Below are 26,490 nucleotides of genomic sequence, written 5' to 3' on the forward strand. Positions count from 1 at the left end.
GCCAGGAAGACTGGTGAAACTTTGAGCCCGAATTACGTCAGGACATTGTTTTATTTCTACAAAAAGCGTATTGTTTCTTTTGCGGAACATTTAACCAGATATTAGAGGGGGGTGTCCGGATGTAATTTAGCTCGATTGTATAATTCTGACTGGCTGGATTCGAGCAAAACCCCAGGAAATTGAAAGTCGTGCGCCTAAGCGTTCAACAATTATTCCATTCTGAAAAAGAAAAATTTCATTTTGTCATTAAAGTCCAAAATTAGTTTCCGATTCACGCCCCAGATGACTTTTCATGGACCTTATTATAGTTGTACCAACACCACGGTGGCATCTGGATGATTTCTAGACGTCAAGATTTAAAGAACACCAATTAGGGGAAAAAAAAAAAAACATATTTCTATTTTTTCCTGTAGCTGAAGCATTCTGAGCATATTGCCAGGCTTTTTCCAGGAAGAGATAACATTTTATCATAATTTTGTAGTTTATTTATGTTGGTGCTAAATGGGTTTCTGATCGACGTTACTCAAAAACGTAAAAGTTGCAGGCAGGAGTTGTCAAAACTGCACGGCACGCATGAGTAAGCTTCATCCCCTTAGTGATTATTCACCAGTGGAACATCGGAAACATTTTTTATGAGTCTCCCCGTGAAAATCCCTAAAACGCACGCAGAATCCGATCGTACCTTTTAGTAAACCCGCCGCTGTTATTTTTAGAGGCGGCTTGTTGTGGGGCGAGCGACAGCCGCGGGTGAATGCTGTGGGTGGCGGCGGCGGTAGGAGGGAGGGAGGGAGGCAGCGGGGGGGAGAGGGATGGGGGGGGGGGGTTTGGCTCCCGATAACTGTCTGTAATCTAGTGAGTGTCATTAACGTCGGGAGCGCTGCGCCCGCTCCGCATAATTACGGTTTCATTCCCCCTCTGCCTCCCGAGCTGTGCAAGGGGCCTCTGACACCGGAGGACTGTGATTAAAAACACGAGGCACTTCACCCGCACTCTTCCTCCTCCTCCTCCTCCTCCTCCTCTTCCTGCTGCCATTCTGCAGCCTGCTCTGCTGCTCCCTGGAAAATCCTCCTCGGTTGAGATTACCTGGCTCGAAACAGTCTTTAGAGCATTTTCCTTTCCCCGTGTTTTTTTTATTATATATATTTTTTTTTTTGCTTGCCGTTCATCCCTCTGGTGACTCGCCCAGTGACACACGAAGTTAGGATGACGGTAGGCAGATCTCGCCGGGACCGCCGAGGCCAGAGAGTCCCGTGATAATAGACGCTAATGGGGCTAAAGCCGGCGTTTGCCCTCCGGGTTCTGCTTTTTACAGACGAGCGGCGCAGAAATACGACCGGCTTCCTTCCCGTTGACGGTCAGCAGCCGGCGTTTGCACACACAGCACACAACACACACACACACACGTCTAAGATAAAATACCACCGGACTTTCTTCTTGAATTGTTTAAAACGCCTGCGTTAAAGCTTGCACGCCTCAGGGTCTTTCTGGTGAGTAATTAATTTCCAGCATGTGGGGGTAGAGGCCGGAGCTTTTGGGCCTGCCTCCTGGCTCCCAGCGTCGGCGAGAGTGTGTGTCTGTGTGTGTTACAGAGGGAAATGAAAGGGAGGGAGACGTTGGGCTGCCTCGGATGCTGCGTCCTAGCCTGGAGGAGGGAGGGGGGTGGGGGGGGGGAGGAGAAGAAAGGGAAAAAAAAAAACAGCACGGCGCAGAAAATCGATCCAGGGGCCACTCTTCTCAGCCTCTTCCGGATGCAAGAGTCCTCCTCTCCCGGGAATTAGATAACGGCTTGTAAAAGCTCTCCAGCACCAGGCTCTTTCCACCCTCCTCGACTTTTTAGCTGCGTCTTTCCGTCTCGCCTCCTGCTCGTCCACAATATTGCGCTCGCCTCCCCCTGCTTCGCACAACTGCGAAGTATTAGCCCCTGGTTTAATTGCCGTCCCCCGTTTCGTCTCATAACGTGTGTGGATATTGTGCATTATCTGCAGCTTAATATTTTATTAGGTTCTAATTGGCCTCTGTTGTTTGCCTGGGCGCTGTGATCTGCCCGTTAAGGCGCTAACTACGCGGGCCTGTGTCATATATGCGCGCGCCCTGCTAACTTAATCTTTTACACGTTGCAACCACAAACCTCAGTGTCCTTTTATCTGGGTTTTATCTGACAGACTGAAATAAAATTAGGGCTTACATGTGATCTGGTCCATGTCTCTAACAAAGTTCTACCGAAGCAAAGTTTTGCCTGTTAATTTTTTCTCCAGTTTAGATGTCGATCGTCCACGAAGAGTGTTTTCACTTAGCTCTCTAAGGCTACGTTCACACTGCAGCCTGAAGTGACCCAATTCCGATTTTTTTTGCCCATATGCGACCTGGATCTGATCTTTTTATGACAGTCTGAACAACACAGATTGGATTTTTTCAAATGCGACCCAGGCCACTTGGATATGTGGTCCTGAATCCGATACGTATCTGATCTTTTCAAATGCGACCTGTGTCTGTACGGCCGGGTCGCATTTATCCGACCTGTACGTCACCAATACTCGACAAACGTCACTATTCTGCGTCCTGCTATGCAGAAGCGGGAAGAAAGACGACACCCATAGCGGACTGCAATGAGGAGAGCAGTCAATGGACGGAAAGCTCCGGTTAGAAAATAAATTAATGACCGCAAAATGCGCGCCAGCATTATAATCCATGTTTACTTCCGCAAACACTGAGGACGCTTGCTACGTGTGATGTCATCGCGTCCTCGAGTGCGCATGCGGGACACTTAGGTTGAACGCTTTCAGTTCACACAGGAGATCACATACAAGACGCATATATTTGGAAATGTGAACGACCACACAAAAAAAATCAGATTTCTCAAAAAAATCAGAATTAAGCCTTAAGACCTGCAGTGTGAACGTAGCCTAAGTTTACTAATACCTGGATATGCTTCGATTTCAAACCGTTTCGCTGAACCTAAGTTTAGGGTCCTGTCCTGCTGGAAGGTGGCCCTTTGCCCCGTCTCAAATCTCTGCAGCCTCTATCAGGTTTTCTGTCGGTAATGTCCTGTATTTAGTTCCATCGGCTCTGTCCATCATCCCACAGCATGATGCTGCCACAGCGCTAGGACGGGGAAATTCTGTTGCGGGGTGCTCTATTTTTATCACAATTTATTTTGCATGTAGGGTAAGATCAGATTTTCCTGTCAACCCATTCCTCCGCCTGAGCTGTGGATCTCTGCAGCTCCTCCAGAGCTGCCATGGGCATCTGGTTCTCGTATGAAATGCTCTCCATGCCCTGCCTGTCAATTTATGCAGACATCCAGGTCTTAGTGTTTCATAACCTAGCTCTGCTTTAAATGCCTCCGCAACTTTCGCCTGGACCTCTTTGTTGTGTTCCTTGCGCTTCATAATGCTGTTTATTCACCTATATCTATGTTTAAATGAACATTAGTGATCGGAATAAAGGGCCTATTGGTGTAAAAATGCATAAAATAAACACGGCAATCGGAATATTGGGATGGGATTGAGCGCGAGCCGAATGAAATCGTATTCCTGAATGAGACGGATGGTTTATGCCAAACCGCGTCCATCTAAACTTTTGTTCTTTGGGCCAAACTTTCTCTCAACCTGTAGCGCAGGAAAACCGACGGCATGTGTTGCTAAGCCTGCAGCTTTATTAGCGAGTGCAGCAACGTCTCCACCGTTCCTAGAACCTGGCACGGGTCCATGCTGAGTCAGAAGACTCAGCAGAAACTCCCCTCCATGTTTGTTTGTAGGGCTGTGCATAAAAAAACAATACAAAGATTAATATTGATGTTTTTAAAAACGACTTAATATCGATATTCTGGCTTTCAATGTCAATATACCTCCCAGCCCCTATGGGGCGTTATTACAGCGCGCCATAACTGTTCACAGCGAGGAAGTGCAAGTGAGACGAATTTGCGGAACGGCCGACAGGATTTTAGAAGCGCCTTCGTCCCTAAAATCGGACGTTTGCGCATAACATAAATATAATATTTGGCTGATTTCGTTGATTGAATGATTTTGAGTATTAATTTAAAAGTAATAAATATCGATAATGAAGTCAAATCAACTCAAGCTGAGCTATATTGAGAATTGTATTGTCGTGAGCGATGTATCGAGAATTGTCTCGAATCGGCTCATCCTAGATGATACCCAGCCCTATTTGTTTGTATGTAATTGTTCAGTAAAGATTTGAAAAATGAAAAACATCAGATTTTTTCTTCTTCTTCGCCGCAGACAGAAGTTCTGCGTGTGTCAAAATGCTTTTATTCCAAATAAAGCCTTACACAGGTAAACAATAGGATAGATTTTTTTGTGCCCATTGAAAAAATGTATTCTGACTTTTTTCTTTGTCTTTTTGTATCTGCACTTGTTTAAATCCGATCAAGAAACTTTTGTTTTTGTATATAAACATATTTGCTGTTCTCTAACAAACCTCTGAGCCTAAATTACACACTAGTGGACATTATTTACCCATTGGGGGGGTTTCTGAGGGCGACCGGTCGAGCTGCATATTCTTTAGGGCTGTCAGAGTAAAGTGGGGCTAAATATAGTTGCATGCCACACTTTTCAGATTTTCATTTATTAAACGGATTAAAACCAAGTTTGTTCTACAGCGCCATTAGGAAGAGAGACGTGTTGGTCAGTTTGTGATGGCGCAGCGACGCAAAGTGAAGGAGATCAGGACGTGGGCGAAGCTCTGTATGAAGACAGCGGTCTGTCGCCGCTCTGCTGCGCGTAATTAATCACGGTTTCATTTCTCCTCCAGGTTTCCTTGGCTGAGGAGATCAAGCCGCTGAAGTGGTACCCCTCCGTCTACCTGCTGGTGTCCATCTTCCCGCTCGTTAACAGGTAGCGGCCCGGCCTCGCCTCCCCTGTCCGCCACGTAAACCCCGTCGCTGGGTTTGCTTTCATTCTGCTACGCTGTCTCCTTCTCCACCTCAGCGGCTCTCCTCCTTTTGTTCTCGCTTATCTGAACTTTCACAAAGGCCTCGCTGTAGCAGTACGACCAGTGTGTGTGTGTGTGTGTGTGAGATGGTGTGTGTGTGTGTGTGTGTGTGTGTGTGTGTGTGTGTGTGTGTGTGTGTGTGTGTGTGTGTGTGTGTGGAATAAAGTATTTTATTGTCTTTTATATAACCGGAGCTTCATCAGCTGAGGTCTTGGTGGGAGGAGGTCCAGTAAATGATAACCCCCCGGTCGCGGCGTTGTTCCTCCTCTCTCCCCCTTGCCTTCCCGTCCTCCAGCTCTCCTTCCCTCCCTCCCTCCCTCCCTGAGCCGGTGTGATTGACAGGTCAGGGTTACTAAGTGATTAGCTGCAGCGGCTCTGCTTGTCGCCACCGCGATGTAGGCGGAGACACAGGTCAATTACAGGGTCAACGTCTTTCAAAGGCTCTGGCTCAAACACCACCACCCCCCCCCCCCCCCACCCCCCACCTCCTTCTGCCCCTTTACCCTTCCTCTCCCTCCATCCACCTCCCCGTCTATTCCACTCGTTCCTCCTCCTCCTCCTCCTCCTGGGCTGTCGGCTGATGAAGATGACAAACGGCATCCTGTGTTAACCTCCTGCTCCCCTCTCCCTCCACTCCCCCCCCCCCCCTTTTTTTACGCTCTAAAAGTCTGTTATAGCCCCCATATTTTTACTCCTCCTAGCTCGGGCTTTCCATCTTTCTGCCTCTGTGTTTTTATGTCACCCCCACCACCACCACCACCACCACCACATCCTCCTCCTCCTCCAGCACTTTTCCACACAAAGCCCTTCTCTCCCTCTCTTGAGCAAATACGCTCTCGCTCGGCTCCGCTCTGCCTTCCTCCAGAGATTGAACGAGGGGAAAACGGGAATGAATTGCTCTCTCGTCGTCATCCTCCTCCTCCCTTGGTTCAGCAGCAGCAGCAGCAGCGGCGGCGGTGGCGGCAGCAGCGCTGGCTGTATATATCTCCGGCTCCTATTAATTTGTTAGACCCCCCCCTCCCCCTCCCCTCCTCCTTCTCACTCACCTCCCTCCCCGTCTCCCAGGCTAATATCCTCTTCCACCTCCTCGCCTCTTTTCCACCACCATCTCTCCCTCCTTTCCTTCCCTCCCCTCGGCTGAGTGCCGGAGTGTGTAAAGTGTTTGTCACGGTGCCGTGCCGATGTCGCTCTGCTCTGCTTCCACGCAGCCTCGCTCTGCGTTTGTTTTGCTGCCTGTGTGTGTGTGTGTGTGTGTGTGTGTGTGTGTGTGTGTGTGTGTGTGTGTGTGTGTGTGAACGTGCGTGTAAAGTGGGTGGCTGGTTACGTGTCAAGGCGAATGTGCTGTCGCTGCTTGTTGCTACAGAGTGCACGCGTGTTTGTCCGCCTCGACTCAAGTGTGTGCGCGGTACTTACTTCCTCTGCTCGTATCTGCCTGCGAGCACTCCTGTGTGTGTGTGTGTGTGTGTGTGTGTGTGTGTGTGTGTGTGTGTGTGTGTGTGTGTGTGTGTGTGTGTGTGTGTGTGTGTGTGTGCGCGTGTCTGAGAGAGGGATTATTTCTATCTGAGCTCCAAAGCCTCCTAAACAGGGCTTAGAGAGACGGCCCAGGGCAGCAGCAGCTAAAGCCGGCGGGTAGAGCTCTCTCTTCCTCGCTCTGCTCCGCGCCCCTGTCTCAGTGCCATTTCTGCCTGCCCTGATCCATCGGCGACCCCCCCCCCCCACCCCCCCCACACACACACACACAGACACACACACACACACCCACGTGCGCTCCCTTGTTTTGGCCCTCATCTGCTGCCACACTCGCTAACACACACATACATAGTCAGACGCCACACGCAATTTTAATCTGTTCCAAATGCTCACTGGTAAATGTGTTAATTCGACACCAGCTGTTGCGAATTGAAATGGGAAAGCGCTCCTGCTTTTTTTTTTTTTTTTTTTTTTCTCCTTCCCCTCCTCTCGCACACACACACGCACACACACGCATGGACGAGTCATTATACATCATTTTACCATACACGTCTCTCTCTCTCTCTCTCTCTCTCTCTCCTTCCTCGCACTCACTTGCCCTCATTTGGCAACGCAAAAGTAGCACCAGACACCCACATCTACGCACTTCTGCCTTCCTTCTTATCCTCGCCTTTCTCCTTCGGCGTCGTTCTCCTTGCTCTCCAGCCTGGCTCGGTTTCTTTCTGTCTCTCAATCTGTATGCGTGCGTGCGTGCGTGCTTCTGTGTGTGTGTGCGTGTGTTTGTGCGTGCGATAGCGCTGCCCGGGCACGACTAGAGTTTTCACAGTCTGCTTCTCACATCGCCTCCCCTGTGTGCTTTACGGTGTGGGTGTGTGTTTGTTTACAAGGCTTGTCTAGATTCCTACTGTGCGTGCTTGTACGCTTGTTTGCATAAATAAGCCCTCTCCTCGGAACCTGGCTGCTGATTTCGGTGCCGCGTCGCCGCTCCGTGCGCGCCCTTCCAGTCCTCAGCGAGGCCCTTTTTTTTTTTTTTTTTTGCCCCGCTTATACAGCGAGACGTGGGGGGGCCAGGCGCCGCTTCTGCGTCTGATAACCTTTGGGAGAAACGGCACCGTTGGACAGGATCATGGTGATACCAAGACCGTGCTCACTCCCTTACTGATTTCTTTCCGTTTTTGCATATTTTGCTTCACTTGTTTCCGGGCATCTGGGAGGGAAGTTTTGAATGTCCGACAAAGATAACCAAGAGTGAACAGAAAATGCAGTTTTTCAGACGACGGTCTCAGTTATTAAGGGAAATACGATGCATGAGATCAATCTGGCCCTGTGTGAAAATGTAAACCTCATGTTTGGCGTCAAGCATTAGCGGTGACTTGCAATGGGTCGTCTTCATCACTGTGGCTGACTTTATTTCGCAAAGTTGTTTTAATTTAGCCTGTTAAAGGTCACGTCACAGAGCCCAGACTTTGACTAGGCCACTTCAAAACCGTAATTTTGTTCTGTTTGATTCATTCGAAGGTGGACTTTTTTTATTTTTTTATTAGTTTATTTGTCAGGGACAATGCAGCGCACATTATTACATTCATAATTGTAATAGGCAGAGCCATAACAAAATGTGTAGATGTGTTGCATGAAAGGTTTCTAGCCTATAGGCTAATTTGCAACCCCAGTCCCCAGTCAGGCCTTTATAAAATACATTTTACTAAAAAGTAGCTCACATTGCACAATCATATATAAAATACATTATAAAAGACAACCATTAACATTTTACACAATCCTAACAACATTACACAAAACAACACCTCACATCCAACATAATCATAATGACTCAATGTTCACATAATTGATTTTCTTTCAGCCAATGTTTCACCTTACTATTAAATGTTTTCAGGTCAGTTTCTATTTTTATTTCCGTTGGTAAAAACTTGCAGATGTGCTTGGGGCCTTCTTCCTTCTTCCTGCGTAGCAAGTGTGCCAGTTTATAGTTCACCATCTAAACAGTCTGTACTATGTTCACAGCTCCAACCAGAACTTGTTCATTCATCTACAGTAAAGTTTGGAAAAATTAAATAGCCCAAAACATCAAACTTCCTATTACTACACTGATTATGGCATCTCTTTTATACGGTCCTGCTGTCTTTGCTACCATGAACTATATTTCATTATTGGGGGGTAACTCCCAAACAAGATGCTCTCATTCACATATTTTTTAGGGATTTCATCAACAGCCTGAAACCTTGAATGAAATGTGGTTAATTTAGCTTAGCTTACAAATTGCGGCACCTGGCAATTCTCCTCTAATAAAACCGTTTTCCTGTTTGAGCATGTTAAGCTGACAAAGAGTTGAATCATGAAAGTTAGAGCTGCTCCAATCGCAGCAGTGACAATGTTGTAGTAGCAAAAAAAAAAAAAAAAAAAAACTGACTGGATGCAATCATTCAGGTTTTAGGCATTCCCAGTCTGCATATACATATATATATGATGTATTTGGTCAGTTAGATTGACTTTAAATGCCCTAAAGCCCTCACTTGATATATTTCTTTTAAGAGTTTGTGGTGCTAAGACTCAGGGAAAGTGGTGAAGGTTGATCGCTAGAGACGTTTCGCAATTTTCATCAGTGGTGTTGCAATACAGCTTTCCTTGATGTCGTCCGGTCAAGGACAAAATCTGTGCAGCTGTTTCAACTATCTGCCTCTGCAGGATGCCCAGATAGAAAAGTTAGAACCATGAAGCGGTATCTTCTCTGCTCCTCCCTGCTGGAGCTCTTGCTCATAAGTTCAGTCCATCAGCTCCGTCGGTCAGGTCATGAACCCTTTTATTAGGGTTTTAGGTTTAAGGGGAAGATGAACGCATGTCGTCGAGTTTAAAGCGAAGGGAGGAGCAAACATTATCAGCCTGTGGGTACGCAGGTGCTGAACCACACCTGCGCTGTCTTGAGTGCATGCACAGAGCATTCAGCCTGCTGCCCTTGAGGGAAACTTTGCATTACTAAGAAGAAAAGAAACACAGCAACAATCAGTTTCAGACAAGGGTCTGAAGAAAAAAGCGAGCCAAATTTAACTTCCACGCTGTTTCAGCCAGCTGATCAGCAGTGCACAGGAAAAGGCCAGGCAAACGGGGGATACTGGGGGTACTGAAACCAAACTTTCTTTTGAAACGTAGTGGTTGCTTGATGCTGGTTACCGGTCCGCTAACCCCCCCCCCCCCCCGGCTCTCCTGCTGACCAGCAGAAAGAACTCCTGCCTCCCCATCCTACAGTCAGCCTTTTCTCCTTTTTCACTAAGGCTTTGTCTTCAAGTCTTTCTCTGATGTTGTTGTTTTTTTTGGGGTTTTTGTTTTTTTAGCTTGATGCCTTTAAGCAATCAGAGTTACGTGCCCAGAGGACGGTGCTCCAGCGCAGATAAATTGGCCCTGGCGGCAGAGCTTGAACCAGTGACGCGTCTGTAACCTTGAGTTCACCCTGTCACTCCAGGAGGTAGCTTGCATCCTGCTAGTTATTCTTGGCTTCCCTCGATGCTGCCTGTGGGTTTTGTGGTGTCTCTAGACCTATACGTGCTTGCAGGGATGTTTTTTTTTTTTTTTTTTTTTTTTCATTTTGTATGGGTTGCCTACAGCCTCAAAGCACCCCTCCCCAATCTACCCTCAACCACCCCCCCCCCCCTTCCTCTAGAGGAGATCTGATTTCCCTGCTCCAGGCAAGCAGCGAGAACAAGACAAAGTGTGCGTGCGTCCGCGTGCGCTTCGGCGCGAGCCGCGCGGTTGTGAGTTTGCGCGCACACGCCCAGACCTTCCAATCCGGGCAGACCTTCCACATCTCCGCTCCGCGCTTTGAAAAACGAGGGAGGAAATCTCAGAGCAGCAGTTATTATTCATCCCTCAAAGAGAACGGGGAGGGGGCGGAGGAGGAGGAGGAGGAGGGAGGGAGGGGAGGGAGGAAGAAAGAAGAGAGCCAAACAGGAGGGCTAAAGGAGGGGTGTGTGTGTGTATGGGGGGGGGATACATTAACTCTTATCTCACTGTATTCGGCGTTCTGCATCCCAGGATGAGCCCCCCCCCCCCTCTTTCTCTCACTCCTGCGCTCTTTTCCTTTCGACGGTCCCTTCCTTCCGTCGCTTGCCTCTGCGCCGCGGAGTGTCTGGCATTCAGAGGCAGTGGATGTGCGCTCGCGCCTCTGTGTCTGTGCAGGCTGCTGTGTGGTTTGCTCTGCCTCACCCGACTGTGTGTTTGTGGTGTTTTCTCAGCTTGAGCGAGTAAACGGAAGCTGAAAGGCAAAACGCAGGGCTGCAACTCGCGTCTTTTTTTGTCTCTATAAGACTCCTGTTTTTCTGTCCGTACGGGATATCGGCGTCAGCTCGCCGCGAGAGAACGTCGCTTGCATATACAGACTTGGGCAAATTTTGTCGGCAGCCCTGATAAGAGTGTGAAGGAAATTAATTTGTCTTTAATCGCGGCAATAAGTTCTGAGGGTTAAAACAAAATACTGATATATACGACCTTTAAATTGTCTGCATTAAGAAATATTTTTTTTCTTTGTACATACTTTTCCTGTTAATACTTATAATACTTGACCAGTCCTCCTTCACTACCTCTCTAGATTGTCCAGTGCTGGCTAATGACCATGGAAGATGGTTGATTTGCCGTCTAGTTGATTATTTCTGTGTTGATTTGGACATGCTGTTTGTTTTTGGATCAAAAACCCAACATCGTAATCTGTTTTCAGTTGTCTGTCAAAGGCCATCAGATTTGTATTCATTATGTCCTGGTACTCATGATGCAACGCCCTCTAACGAGGTCCCCAGACCCACAGCATCACGGATCCTCCGCCATGCTCAACAAGAAGGCATGACGTGCTTCCCCACGTATCCGTCCTTTGTTTCATGCCAGGCACATCTGGAGTATCTGTTGCTAAAAAAGCTCAATCTTACCTCCAAATTCCACATCCTCTGTGACCGCTCCGTCCCGTTTACCTACGTGCAATACGGTTTTTTTTTTTAATTCTTTGTGATTTCTTCGAACGTCACCGTCAACAGATACGCTCTTCGTCGTTCACTGTCAAAATACGAACCAAGTCAGATTTTCCGCTCCGTTGTGGTCCATCGGCTACATCCAGGTCAGGCTCCACAGCTGCAATCGCATCAAACAGGAAGAAGAACGCCAACAAAGAAGAATGAAGTAACGAGAGATGGGTAACTACAAATTAAAATATCTTAAATATTCCCAATAAAGTTGGCCGTTTTATTTAAATTATGGATTCAAACTGCTGGTTTTTCACCAAACAAGGAAGCAGATTCGTCTTTTAATATGTATAAGCGTCGTATATAAATACAAAAACATAAGTTTTTAGTGGCCAATGTACTCTCCCATACTTGATGGAAGTAAAAATACGCCGAGTCGACATATAATCAGCAACAGAGAACTTTTCGGACGCCGTTCAAAGGATGAATGAAAAGTTAGCTTTGTTTCCAGCTCCTTTATATCCCCTTTTTTACGGCGTGTACTCTTGTACATGCTCTCCTCGAGCTCCAAGGAACTCAGAGCGGAGCAAGAAGACGGAGTAACCGCGGATGCAGTAGGCGTCGCTTTTCACGGAGGCGGTCTGGAACGGAGCGGACACTTAGAGGAGCGGAGGACGGGGAATCTGGGGGTTAGTTTTATCTGCCCAAAGCCCACAGTAACACTTAAAGTCCCTGCATGTTTGGTAAATTAAACATCTTGAATAAAGCTTTCATGGAGGCTTGGCGACCCCATGAAGCCACGCTTTGCTGCAGCTCTTTTCCCCCCGTCATCGCCATCTTGCCCTCTATATGTAGTGGCAATACAAACGTGGGTCCTCCTCCAGCATGGCAGCTAGTTGGTTAAAAGAGATGGGACTGTGTATGTGAAGGCATATTTCTACCCAGGGAAGGACGGTGCAATTTAAAAAGAATCTTCATTTACAGGCACTTTTAAAGGGTTCGTTAGGCTGCCTCCTGTGACTCTGCTGTGAGCAATCATTTCTTAACGTTGTATTTTTATGCCCAAATGGATAAACATCTTGAAAAGTCTGGAATTTGGTTGCAATATTTTCAAGCATTAAAAAAAAAAGAAAAAAACCCAACGTGGAAATTTTTTGTCAATTTCCAGACTTTCATTTCTTGCTTGATTATCAGGAAGAGAGACGTTTCGAATTTCTGAAAAATTAAACGAACACGATCACAGCGTCTAATCTGGAATAATCCAGGCCAGAATTTTGCTGTTATAGATTTTGACTGATCCTAATTTCAAAACAGTGAAATGGGCTTTTAACGTGTCACAAAACCCAATTAAACGGATGATTTATTCTTAAATATCCACAGTGTGATTAAAAACTGACTGAAAAATCTTGAATTTTTAGGAAGCCCGAGTTTAAGTCAAAATTAAAGGTTTAATTAAGGGGTTCCCAGCGAAGTCAGGAGTTAATGCGAGTCGATGTGATTTTGCTCCACATGTAGTTGGAATATTTAAAACCCCGCACTGATCATCAGGTGGGACGGTTTTATTGTTTTCCTGTTTGCACAGATTCTGTAAATCCCTCCAAGCGTTGGATCAGATACGGTGCTCTTTAAGCGGCCAGCTGCACCGAGGAATTGTACAGCTGCACGCGGCTGTGGGGCCCAGATGATATTTGGCGGGCATGTGACAACACCTCCTGTGTGCGCCCGAGCCGAGCTCACACGTGTCTCAGATCTCAAGCAGCCGCGGCGATCCTCCCTCAGACGGACGACCGACCCCGCAGGCAGCGCCGCGTAGCAGATGGGGGGGGGGGGGGGGGGGGCGTGGTGGTAACACGTAGGAGCCTGGACGCGTTTGGAAGATTTTCCGCACCTGCACGTACACCCAGGAGCCGCACACGCCTCACCTGAGCTCGTATTTAAATCCGAGCATTTAAGCCGCGATCGGAACAATGAGTCGCCGTGAATAAAGACCTGCACGCAGGTGCACAGCGCGCGCGCGCATTCGTGCACATGAGCGCAGATTCAAAATGAGGTGATAGAAAAGCGCCCCTCGCACACGCATCCACATCCAAACACAAACAGGCGCGCACCCGCCCTGCTCCCCCCCCCCCACCCCCAACCCCCCCTCCCTCTGCTCTTTCAGGCACGTCTTTAAATATTCATCACTCTGGCTGCTCTGAGAGTGCCGTAAACGCTGCCTCACACTCCAGGGAATCGCTAAAGCCTACTCTATCATCTGCTCTCCCTCCCTACCCTCTCTCTCTCTCTCTCTCTTTCTCTCTCTCTCTCTCTCTCTGACACACACACACACACGCACACACAGATTCACGCACTTTCAGCCGCAGCCGCTCACAAGGATAAACCCATGTGCGCCAAACACTCCAAGGCACCGTCGGTGGCGTCAGCAGGCGCACGGCCGCCACACACGGGAACAGAGAGCCGCTTTCTCCGAGGCCGGCGACGGACAGATTTTTGTGTTTGTGTGAATGTGTGTGTTTGCTGGCTCCCAGCGCCGCGAGTCGAGCGGTGTTGTGTTCCAGGAAACAGGATGTCTCTTTGTTTGGGTTTTATCCTGGTGGTGAGCGCTGGCTGCTTTGCTCCCCCAGGGTCGCTGTGTGCTTCCCTCCGCCGTCGCTGTGCGTCTGGGCCCATGCAGGTGTGCCTGTTGGCGTGTTTCAGCCTCGGTTTTTATATATTAATTAATTTATATATTTTTTTACCAACAATCAGGGACATTTTCCACACGTGACAGTGGCACGAGATGCAAATGGACAAAGGGCTTTTGTTGGTCGCTCTTGAAAGGGAGTCACGGCCTCAGCTGCCCGCCCCATGCTGACCTCATGATCAAAGTAAAGGATATACTGTAGATATAGATCAGTTTATTTAGATGTCACGTCTGCTAACATAAAGACGTTTCTCTTGTCTGTGAGCGAAGCAGGTTACTGATTTTTCTTTCCACACTTTAGGGTGGCTGGTCACATGTTCTCGTTCGACAAAGGAAAGTCTGTCTTTGCTTCCCCGAAGGGGACCAGAAAACAGCGAACCGCCAAAGCACGAACCGGATGGTCGAATTATTTTCGGTCACAACTTTGGTTTGCGACGGTTGGTAAAAGCTGGAAACGCGGACTACCGGAGCCGTATCCTGCTTCCCAATGTCGGCCTTGTCTTAAGCCGTTCTGCAAATGGCTTCTTTTCTTTCCGAGCGCCTTCAGCGCTCAGTTCAAGCGTTTGATCTGTGCCAGCCTTTGGTCAAGTCTGGTTTGGAGGAGTCAGATGAGAAGCTGCGTTTTCTCAGAAAACGCACTCAAATAAACCGTGATAATGAATGAACAGGAGTCACGGTTGAAATAGAAAGCACCTTTTACGCCTCAGTGAATAATGGCGCTTCCGTGTATGAATAGGGAAGTTGGAATGCCGAGATTTTAAAGCCTCATTGCAAAATGCTATTTAAGTCCTATTTAAATCTGCTGTAAATTGCTGCAGAAACGCGAAGCCTCAGCCAAGCGATGCATGCAGTGGCAACAGTGTGGCGACTCGAATGAACCCTCCTGTACGATTTTTCAGACATTTTCATGCAGCGTTTGTGATGAATGAATATAAAGTTAGCAACTGATAGCTTACATATACAGGGCGCCTGCTTTACCACCACGACACCTAGCAACCCAAAGCGTCACGTGAAGAAGACGCAGAAAAGGCATGCTATTGCTGCATTTGAATTGCTTGTTCCATGAAAACTGAGATCTTTGGTAATATGTTTAACAACTCTTGATAAAGCTGGCCTATCTTGGGGATTCAAAGATCAGTCCCAACAATAGTGTTTTACTTGAAACTTGTAATGTAAACTCAAGAAGGCATATGACCGAGAGGAAAGAGCGAAGGGCGTCACAGAAAATGCAAAACACGCAGTTGTTTTAGACGAACCTTTAGCCAAGCACTGCCTTAGTCGTGCTTAGCATCGTCATCTTTTCAATTTTGATGAAATCAATCTCGACATCATTCGTTCTTAGGCTTGGAAGAAGTGTTGAAGCTTCGTTGTGGAAGTGTTTGAATTTGGAGTAATAACATATGTTTTAAAAATGTCAGGAGTAGCTTAAGGGAAGTGCTCATCGATAGTGGTAGAGTATGACCGGATCTCAGCTGTGGATATTGTTAGAAAAAGCGCTGACGCAGGTTGATAAAGGAATGCCGGCCGCTTTGTCTTGGAGGCCGGCTTTAATTTGTGTTTGGTCAGTTATTTATTTTTTTTGCCGTGTCAACGCTTCTTGACAATCTTATACTGCTTAAAGCCTGTTCCTTTTTGCCTTTTTAGACGGTCTGAGGAAAATGCATTAGTGGGTTTAGCAGCAGAGTCACAGATGTGGGTTGCACCCATGAAATCTGGCCAAATCCTTTTCTGCTAATGCCAAAACGCTTGTTCTGCCATCAACTTGGTTTTGTTTATTGGACTGGATGATTTGAAGCTAGAATAAAACGGGACCTCTTGACAGTTTGAAAAAATATATTCTTTTAAAGGTATATAGCCACGTAATATGCTTATAAAAAGACCAAAAACTGTTTGATCATGATAAATAAGCTTGTATACACACCAAGCCTCCATCTTTATAGTGTTTTGATGGTCTTTTTTGAGCCAAAATATTATTTGCTTTCGGATGCGATTTACAAATATAAACAGAGGGTTCGCTGGTGGCGCAGCGGGTAGCGTGACCCATATACCAAGGCCTTAGTCCTCGACGAAGTCGACCCGGGTACGACTCCGACTTGCAGTTCTTTGCCACACGTCTCTCCCCCTCTTCCACCCCCCTTCCTGCGAGCCACTAGAGCTGCAAAAAATCTAAAAAAAAAAACAACAAAAACAAATATAAACAGATGTGGCGACATCTAGCAACTGCGTCGCAGAACTATCTTAATGCCAGTTTGCTTGATTATAAATCAAAATGAAATAATGCCAGACCGAGCCTAACCATATGCAAGGTTTTGCAATAAAGCAGCAGCTCGGCGTGATCGAAGATCAGCCGTTATTAATTAAATAAACTGATCTACAGCAACTTTAAGATTTACTCACATCAATCAACTCTGCGGTCACATCTGAGCCTCGGCAGGTTTAGCGTCCGCTTCAGTGAACATCAACGTTCATACTGTCTTCCCAGCGACGTTCCAGTCTTTTCCCTCTTGGAATCATATTTTTGTGCATTTTTTTTACTGGATCTTGGACCTTCATTGTTTCACCGGGAGATTCTAATAGCCGTTAGCGGCTTCCAAGTTTTAGCCCCTGCAGCGCATGCGCAGTACGTACTTCCGTTAATATTACAAAAACGACTTTATTTACTAACATATTCAGCAAAAGCACAGCAAAAAACTCCAAAATAACAACTAATGCGCTAACAGGACGTGAAAATCTTTCACAAAAACTTTGAATGCGACCAGCGTGAGCTACTGACGTAGAAAGCAATAAAGAAGTAAAATAACGTGGCTCTGCACCTTTAACAGACGGGCCTCGGCAGCATGTGGGAGAACCATACGCGACAGCCTGGCACCTTCTCCTCACGCCGGCCACCAGCTTGGTCACACACCGCTGTGGGATGGCATTCCCATTCTCCGACCAGCATTTGTCTGTCACAAGTCTGCCAAGGAGATTGCGTTTGTCACTCTGGTAGGAAGAGCGCGCCCAAGCATGAGGTCAGGACTGCGGGCGTACGCCATTCCATCCCCACCCCCACCCCCCACTGCCAAATCTTTGGACGCTGTCCCTGCACGTGGCTGCGACCATTAACGTCCTGAAGGAGTGGGGATATAAGGGTGCCACTGGTTGCAGGATCTAATCTTATCTCCCTGTGATGAGGTTTTCTGCAATGTTGCCACAACTTGATTTTCTAGCGAGGCAATTGCTGCCCCACATCATCACATTGCCTCTGCCAAAAGCTGTTTGGCATTGGCAGGGAGGATTTGGCAAGTTTTTCATGGGTGCTAGCCATAGTCAACTCTGCTGCCCGCTGATGCATTTTCCTTATAAACGTGGCAGCATTTTAGGGGGGGGAGAAACAGAGTCCAGCATATAAGATTTATTGCCAATAAGCGTTATTGCAACAACAAGATTCCTTGCTTTTTGTGTTAAACTTATATCCCAGCAACCTCCATAAATGTGAAACCTGTTCCGAACTTGCGGATCAGCGCGTTGTGTAGTTCCTTTTCCTCTTGTGGCCTCCAGGTTTTTACGACCTACAATTTATCCAGAAATCCGCAACTTTTTTTTTTTTTTTTTTTTTTTGTCACCAGTATCCCTCTCACTCAGAGAAAAGTTCAGAGGGGCTGTCAGCGGAATAACTGCAGACAGCACAAGAGGCTCTCTGTAGAAAAATGAAGAAGGAAAAGCAGTCAAGTCTCGAGAGGAGGAAGTGCAATCGGGTTCAGGATGACTTCTCTGTCTGGCTGCCTTCCACGCTTCGGGAGGGAGTCCTCCTTCCGAGCCGCTCAAGTGCCTTTCACCCACCGCACCGAGGATGTTCGGCACAACAATTAGAGCCAGGCGAAAAGGTGAACTCTGTCAGGGGTGTGGGTTGGGGGTGGGGGTGGCTGGGGGGGATTGATGGCTGGGTAGCGGTACAGACTGAATGGCTGGGTGGGATATTGGAGGAGATGGGGAGAGGTGGCAAATGAGGGATTTAGCGCAGGCTCTGGAGGGCGCCGGGAGACGGGTTCAAAGAGTGACTGACAGCATGATAGATGGAGGGCCTGAATAAGTGAGCGAGGCTCGGGAGATGCTGCGCGAGTGCTAATGATTGACTGCGCGAGTGCAGGTGGTGGCAGGCCGCCGCCGCCGAGAGCCGCGTAGCGTTCGTGCGCTCCCGCATGTTTATGATCCCCGCATGCGTGTGTTTATTATGGTTGACCGTTTGCTCCTGATATTGTATACACAATATCATCCCCGTTGCGAGAGCGGCTCGACTCCGGGGCGCGCACGCAAACCCTGTCAGGCCGAAGACACACACACACACACACACACACACACACGCACAGCAGCAGCAGCAGCAGCAGCAGGCTCAGCCAGGCATCGCCCGCAGCCACACTCTCCTACCCACCGCTGCCTCCCTCATTCATCTTTCATTAGCCCGGCTCGCACAGGAGAAACAGCCTGCCTCCCCCTCCTTCACCGTACGCCTCCACCCTTCTCATCTAACCTCTTTGCCTTTCTATCCCCCCTCTTGTTTTATCTTGGCTTTCCCATTTGTGTGTCTCGCTACCTCCTATTTTGGACATTCCTCTTTCCTTTGCTCGACCTCACCCCTTCACCTTTTAGCCTTCGCCCCCCCCCCTCCAACCCCGGCTCCTAGTCCTTTTCACTTCTTTATCACACTCTCTTCTTCTTCTTCCCCGTCTTTCCTGTGCCTCGCTGTTTTATTCCTGACACTCTTCTCCCCCTCTCTCTCTTTCTCCCTCTCGCCCGCTCTCTTTCTTCTTTTCATTTTTCTCTCCGTCTCTCCCTCGATGGAGGGGAAAAGGCTCTTCGCCTCTAATTGCGGCTGTTCCGTTGCCATGGCGCGTGTTGCTCAGCGCTGCGAGGTGCTGTCTGAGTAGTGTGTGGATGTGTGTGTGCGCACGGCAGGCAGATGATTGCTTGCTGCCAGCTCTCGTTTCCCGGACGCCGATCGTGTTTCTTTGCGGCAGCAGGGAAAAAAAGAGAGAGAGAGAGAGACGCCAGAAATAGCCCCCCTTCACACAGGCCCAGTCACTCTCATCGCTGCGCTGTCAGATACTCACACACGCAGAGAGACGCACACACAGACACACACACACAGCTTTCCTCTCTTTTCTCTGACATTTTCCGTGCATGCAATCCAGGTTATGCCGTGTGCAGACACCTTCTAGCACACACACACACACACACGCACACACAAGCGTTAATACGTGGTTAGCTCTGTTTGCACACGTCCAACTTCCTCTGCGCACGCGCGCCTGTGATTGTGTGTGTGTGTGTGTGCGCGCGCGCTTCCTTCTCCTCCGGAGGTTCTGTGGGGACTCTGATTTATTTCACCTTTAATGGGAAGTGAAATGAATGTGAGCAGCAGCTGGTCTGGTCCTCGGAGATACCGCGGTACGCTAACCCAGAAAACAAGCGGCGTCGCTCTGAAATGGCCCTCGCTCTGACAGGCGGCGACACACGCCACTCCACACTCCAGCGGCCGCGCTGTTTGGGTTTTATTTAAAGCCGCGCGCAGACACTCGGCTAACACCCCCGCCGGGAGCGGCGGCGGAGGCACGGGGGTCTCTTTAACAGGTGTATCTCCGACCTCTCCCCAAACCAAACTTTTTCTTTTTGAAGGGGGGGGCTTTCTCTCCCCGGTGCCAACTTTTCAAACTGGGTTGTTGGGAGGTAAAAGCAGACAGATTAATAGCAAATAAACCTTGAAACCTCATCGCTGTAAAAGTGGATAAGGGAGGATTATAAGCAGATTTGTGGACGAATCGCTCTAATCATCTCCTGTGCTGTTCTCCCCGCAGTTGTCGAAAGGTTTTAAAAGGGGGTGGCGGCTGCTTATTCTTGCAAAGCTTAGTTTTACAGCGTTAGAGCCCCTCTTATTTGTATTTGAAAAGGAAAATATTAAGCTTTTTTTTTATATTCAAGCCACTTCATCAGATTGCTTTATAGATGTCGTCTGCAAAAGTTAAAATAAATAGTGCTTTTGTTTTTCAGAGGAGACCTTGGGTCTAAGCTGCCTGAAGTGCATTCCTTCACTAAACATTTCCATGAAACCTTTTTGGCATAATCCATTTCTGTTGGTGAGGTGGCATGCTCTAAATAAACAATAATAAAAAATAAAGGTCTGACAACATTTCCAAGCAATCAAAGCGGGGTCTTTGTAATTAGATTGTGGTTTGATCTAGTCTTGGCAATTTCTATCCACTCCTCCTTTAAAAGAAATCTCCAGATAAATGCATTTGTGAGAACTTATAGATTTAGTTCTGGACTTTGGTCGGTTATTTAGTTAACTCAACTGTTCCTCTGGGGAAGCCATTCCTTTGTCGATCTGGGGGTATGTTTGGGGTCTTCTGTCGTTAATATGAATTCCCTCTTCAGCTTCAGATTTCTGGCAGAGACTTGAAGATTTTTGTGTCAACAGTAGAAGGGTTCATGATGTCATCCACTTTGAGAATAAGGCCATTTTCAGCTGAATATAAGAAACCCCAGCGCATGGAGCCGTCGCCGCTATGTTCGGCTGTAGCCTTGTTTTTTTGTTTGTTTGTTTGTTAGTTGATTTTGTTGGTGATGCTTACTGTTGTTTTTGCGGCAGATGTTATTTTTGGGGGTTTTGGCTTAAACGTTTAAGCGCATAACAGATTCTTTTTGCCGTTTTTAGCTTGATGTTTTGTACTGAGGAAATCAACCCTTTTTCTTTTGTCAGGTTTTATGAAGAATACAGGACATCGCTGTCCTGGTAGAACTCTCTTCATCTCCTGTGGTTTGGCTGTTGAACTCCAGGAAGCCCTGGCTGTATCTTTTAATCTATTTTGGATGTTCATCAAGATTTCAGTAATAATGGTCATAATATCATTTCTTAATACCTGTATCACTGTAATTCGGTGCTGTGGGTTTTTTTCTCTCTCCTTCCCCTGACTCGTACCTTTAAACCATGACATTCCTTTAATCCTTTGTAACCTCTCTAAAACTAGGCCTTTATTTATTTATATATATATATATATATATATATATATATATATATATATATATATATATATATATATATATATATATATATATATATATATAATGCATTAATGAATGAATTTATTTCAGACATACAATTCCACCAACTAAAAAAATAAATAAAGTGATCGGTAAACAAAAATTACAAGAAACTCATTATCAACACATGCATATTTAGTGGTATGGGCACCAACACCACCTTAACTATCCGTGTATGAATTTGAACATAAATAGGAACTAATAATACTTAAAAAAAATCTGCCAATGTATAACCTCAGATGTAGTAAGTGTTTGGCAGGTTAATGGCTGGCTGCAGATTAAAAACAACTTTTAAAACTATTTTTTTGTTTTAAATATCATTGTCCCCCAAATTGATTTGTTTTCAGTTAAAATATGAATGACATACTTCACATAAAGGTAAAGCAGATTGGGGAAAAAAAGATCTTTGTCTTCTCATATCGACTGAATTGTTGTATCCATATGCAGCGTTTCCTTCGGCTGCTAAACGATTTCATCTCATTGGAACTCATTCAGTCAGTTATCTGAAAGTTGCAAGTAGAGGAAACTGTGAATCTAGTCTGGCGCTGGGGTGCATGTTTTAGTTCACATTAGTTGCAACAGTAAACCCAGTCCAAGTCAGTCCTGCAAAACTATATCCAGTCTTACCAAACATGTTTTTTTCCATCATTAATACATTTTAATTGCTAACTATAAATAATGAATGAATAAATAAATAAATAATAAATAAACAGAAAAAAAACATTACAACTAACAAGTATTTTTAGCATAGCATGGATTTATAGGTTTGCCAGACCTACTACTACTACTACCTACTAAAACTTTCTATATTAGGTTGAAATGTCACCAGAGTGAAATCTGGTCTAGTAATTCAAATAAGACCAATGGAAGTCCTGTTTTAAATGTGATTTTAAATGGAAAATGGAGGTATTAAAAACATATTAAAGGAGCTGCGCATGGTGTCGAAGTAGAGCATATTCCACATGCTATTAGTCCCGTGTTCGATTCCTGACCTTGAGCATAGCTATATCCTGTCTTCTGTTTTATGCTCCTCCTAGTAAGAGCACTCCAACTTCTACTGTAAATATTCTATTAAAATTACATTGAACATGTTTTTTACGATTGCAGTCCATAAAGAAAGTTAACATTTACTTACCAAGAAACCAGCAATCTAAATAATTTGAAGAGCTGGTAATCTCACAAACTTTCACAATCACAATGAAGAGCCCAGGGAGTTAAAACACCAACCGTGCGCAGCTTCAAGATGCCTGTTGGAAATATGTTTACACGACTGTGCTTTTGTCCCATACATTCATTCCTTTTCATGTTAGAATAGCTCCTGAATAAAAGTCATGACAGGCGAGAGCTTCTGCCACCTATACGTGCAAAATATTACACGTTGATGAAAGCAGCGCCGAGGCTCCCTTGATGTGACAAACTAACAGGTAGAAAACGATGGTTTTTGGAGCCAGCCTCAGTAATGCCCTTTTCTGGTAGCTTGCCAAGTTTTGTGTTCGTTTTACAATTGGTCCTCACCCTAAAATATTACAAATTTACTCAATTGCAGATGACCCCTCATTAAATACAGCATTTTTGTACAAATTTTACCTAATTTCCACAGTAAACAGTGAGCCTTAATGTCTCATTCTAACATCCGGGTGCTTATTTTGTCTGGTATGTCCCACTGTTAAAAGTGAAGACTGATGTGAAGGCACTTTGTAAAGTGCCTTGAGATGACATGTTTCATGATTTGGCGCTATATAAATTGAATTGAATTGATCTGTTTGCAGGACAAAAATAAGATTTCATATTTTTTGGAAATTGTCATTAATTGATCAAATTAACACGCACATACACACTGTAGGCTCACACAAAGAGAAAAGAGTAAGTGTAAGCCATTCACACATTCAATAGTGTTTATTTTGTCTATTACTCATGCTAATTATTGTAGCTCAAAATATGGCAGTATAACAACAAACTGTTTCTTAATTTGCTTAAAAACAACAAAACAGCTGACGCCAAGCTTTATGAAGTGATGGTGAACATTTTGAGTTTTAATTGAGAGAAGGAAACGTATATGTCCTGTAGTTCAGTGGTTGTCTGCATTTTTTTTTCCTTCTTCCATTTCTTGGACAAAAATAAGAAATATTTTTAGAGGATATAGCATGATTTTATGATCTGCTTTATCTTTGATTTGCCACAGTTCCATTTGTAACAGTCTACTCGCCTGTATTTTAGTTTTTCACTTACCCACTGAATCCACATTGATTTAAAAAAATAATGGCCCATTTCACAACTTTTTATGTCCCTCTCACCCGACATTACACCCGCAAAGGGCAGCTTTGGTGAAATATTTGCAAGGCTGTAGCATTTCAAGCAGCACACGTTAATGTCGTGCATGGAAATAATAGATTTGGTCAATTGATTGGACTCTCTCGCTTCACCCGGTGACAAACCTGACATGGATTGGGTTGTCCCAAACGGAGAAATCATGGCGATGGAAAACAAGGAGGCGAGTGGAGCAAATGTCGTCGGGCATGCAGGTTCTCTATTGAATGCATCTATATGTACCTCATAGTATACTGGAAGGAGATGCTTTATCCATTACCATCAGCTGTTACGCTAAGTCTTCAGAAATGCAACAGCCAAATGAATTGATTAGTGAGACTTGATTGTGTTTACTCCATAATTCCTGAAAATTCTCACTTACAAAGAAGAACGATTTTTTTTTTTATATATATAAGCAACGGTTTAAGTACGCGGGCATAAAATGGAAGCGGGAGCCGCTGAAATTGCAACGCACGGGGGTGTGAAACTGCCCGTCCTGGAGCAGCGTCGCCGTGAACGATTGTTGCCGTGTGAAACTTTGCGGAGGGAGCACGGGGCTGGAAAAGCTGGCGTGTGCACGTTTTTTTTTTTGTTTTTTTTTTAGCGTTGCAGCTCCGCTGATGTAACCGCAGCTGCGAGGACTTGGTGTTTTTGCTCGCGCTCATGTGTTGCTGGTTCCAGAGATGTCACAATGTTGGCAACGCTGCGCCGATGTGATTCATGGGGAGGATAGTTGAAACACAACAATGGTGTTATTGCCAAAGATTTCACAAGGAAAGAAGAAAAAAAAAAAAAAAAAAAAAAAGCATTATCACAGAAAAAAGGAAACAGATCTTATTTTCTGGCTGTCAGCCAGTTGAGATGAGTGACTGTCTCACGTAACACCTTGTAACCACAATACAACAGGGTTGCTTTTCCGTCAAATGTTTGGTTTGGTGCCTCCCTTCCCCCAGACGTCCGGCGGGGGGGGGGGCGCGCAGACGGCTTGAGGATAACTTTCCTGACCCCAGAGGTCAGCAGCTGTGACCGCTCAGGTCCGGGTTCACACCCAACCCCTGAACGCGGCGCACGCACGCACACAGCGCCGCGCGCCGTTTGATTCTACGGCTAATAGATCAATAAAAGACATTAGAGGCAGGCTAACCCAGCGAGCCGTGCTAATACAGGGTTAATCCAGGGTTAATGGCTGAGCAGCCTTGTTCGCGCAGACCGCCATCGGTTCCCGGCAGCATCACACCATGACGCTTCTTCACCTGGTTGTTCGTCCGGTTAGCAGGGACAGAAACCCGACTAAAATGGAGGGGTGGGTTGAGGTGAGGGGGGGGGGGGATGCAATCTCTGTCTTTTTAGAATAAAAATAAACGCCTCAGCGGTTAAACGTGAACGCACAGGGGAGACGGGGTGTGTTTGCAGAGGATCGGCCGAGAGTTTAGCGCGTGGCGGCGGGAGGAGACGCGAGGCTGAAAACCGCGGTCTGGAGACGTGGAAACGGAGCCGAGGGAAGAGTGGTGAGAAGGAGAGGAAGCGAGCGGAGCGCTACACATCTCCCTGTCCTTGTAAAGTGCTGCGTGCTGTCGGAGCAGCAGCCAAGAATGTGTCAGCCCAGCCGTCTCACGCTGCCTAATGGGCTCTTAAACGCTGATATAAAGCTCGCTCGCTCTTTCACCCTCCCCTTTTCCCTCTCTTGCTCCTTCTTTTTCTGCCTCCGCCACTTGCTCTCATTACCTCTCGTTCTCACCCTGTCCCTCACTCTGTCACTCACTTGTCCTCTGCCTCGCTTTCTGTTGCTCTATCAGCCTCCTGCTCTTTTTTTTTTTTTTTTTTTTTTTTTTTTTTGTCCCGGTAGCTGTCTTTCTTCTCCTTTTAATTACTTCGTCCTCACCTCTTTAGCTCTCCTGCCGGTTGCTTCGTTTTGCTTGAAACTTTTCAACATCACAACTCAGCACTTCTCTTTGTCTTTTTTCTGTCCTCCTCCATCAGACTCCATAATGCCTCCTACCCTAAAGATCCCTCGTTCCCGCTCACGCTCCTGCACGTCCTGTCGGCGCCGCTGCATGGTCTGGCCAACGCCTTTGTTTTTGGCCTGGACAGGGATTGGTGGAGTCTGCTGAGCCCGACTGGATTGCAGGTACAGAAACTGCACACACACACGCACTCTTACAGCCTAATTAGGACCCTTCGTTGCTAGGGAACGCAGGATGTACATAAAGATGAGTCCACAAAGAGGAAGTGGGTCCGGCTAAGTATTGGACCCCTGGTCGTGTATTCATCGCCCTCAAATTATTTCCACATTATGTCATGTTACCTCTACAAGTTTCTGTTACTGTTTATTCTTAACCTGAGGTGATTCACCAGATCGGTGCATTGTAGTGAAATGCAAGCATGCTAATGCACGGTTTGCCAACAGTTTTGCAAGTGCAAGTCTGAAACTTTTTGCTGCTCATTTGCATTCAGCCCCCCCTTTCCTCTCGTTCCCCGAAATCAAACCCATTGCAAAACGATTGGCTTTAGAAGTCACCAAATTAGCACACCGTGTGTATTTTAGTGTCAGAATAAATCCAGCCGTCCTACGAAGGCCCCAGGGGTTCTGTTAGAGAACATTAGTGAGCAACCAGCATCATGAGGATCAAGGAGCACGGCAAGACAGGTCAGGGAGGAAGATGTTAAAGGCGGGAGATGCGGCGGTTACGTAAGAGCAGCAGCTATGAGAGATCCTGCGGTTCGCCAAACGACGTGCAGAGAACAGCAAACGTATGGAAGAAGGTTCTCTGGTCAGGTCAAATCATGATTAACCTTTTGGTATTCAAAGGCTGTGTGTTTAGGAAAATGATCACCATCACGGTGTTGTGCTGTGATGGCAGCATCATGCTGTGGGGGTTATTTCTCTCGGTATAGACGAAGACTGAAAGAGGTAAAAGCTTACATATTTCAGTGCAGTTCCAGTTATTTGTGTGAGAACAAAATGTATGAAAAGCTTTTTCCTGCTTAGTGCTTTGTCATAAATGAGAAACTAGCGTTGCCGCTGCTCTCTGCACACCTTTCCCAGGA

At 46.4% G+C, this 26,490-nt stretch overlaps 1 protein-coding gene across 4 annotated transcripts in view; it reads left to right on the forward strand.

Moving 5' to 3' along the window:
- si:dkey-100n23.5 (cyclic AMP receptor 4) overlaps window positions 1–26,490 on the forward strand; it is an 82,681-nt gene that overhangs the window by 36,009 nt on the left and 20,182 nt on the right. For 3 of the 4 annotated variants that reach the window (XM_012864468.3, XM_036139093.1, XM_012864472.3), the window contains 2 exons: window positions 4,774–4,856; window positions 25,423–25,570. In XM_012864468.3, coding sequence (XP_012719922.2) covers window positions 4,774–4,856; window positions 25,423–25,570 — 231 coding nt within the window. The remainder of the gene's footprint in view (window positions 1–4,773; window positions 4,857–25,422; window positions 25,571–26,490) is intronic. The other variant, XM_036139094.1, reaches the window with a different exon arrangement.

The sequence above is a fragment of the Fundulus heteroclitus genome, chromosome 7, assembly GCF_011125445.2.
Source record: "Fundulus heteroclitus isolate FHET01 chromosome 7, MU-UCD_Fhet_4.1, whole genome shotgun sequence".
In the NCBI taxonomy this organism is placed as follows: Eukaryota; Metazoa; Chordata; class Actinopteri; order Cyprinodontiformes; family Fundulidae; genus Fundulus; species Fundulus heteroclitus.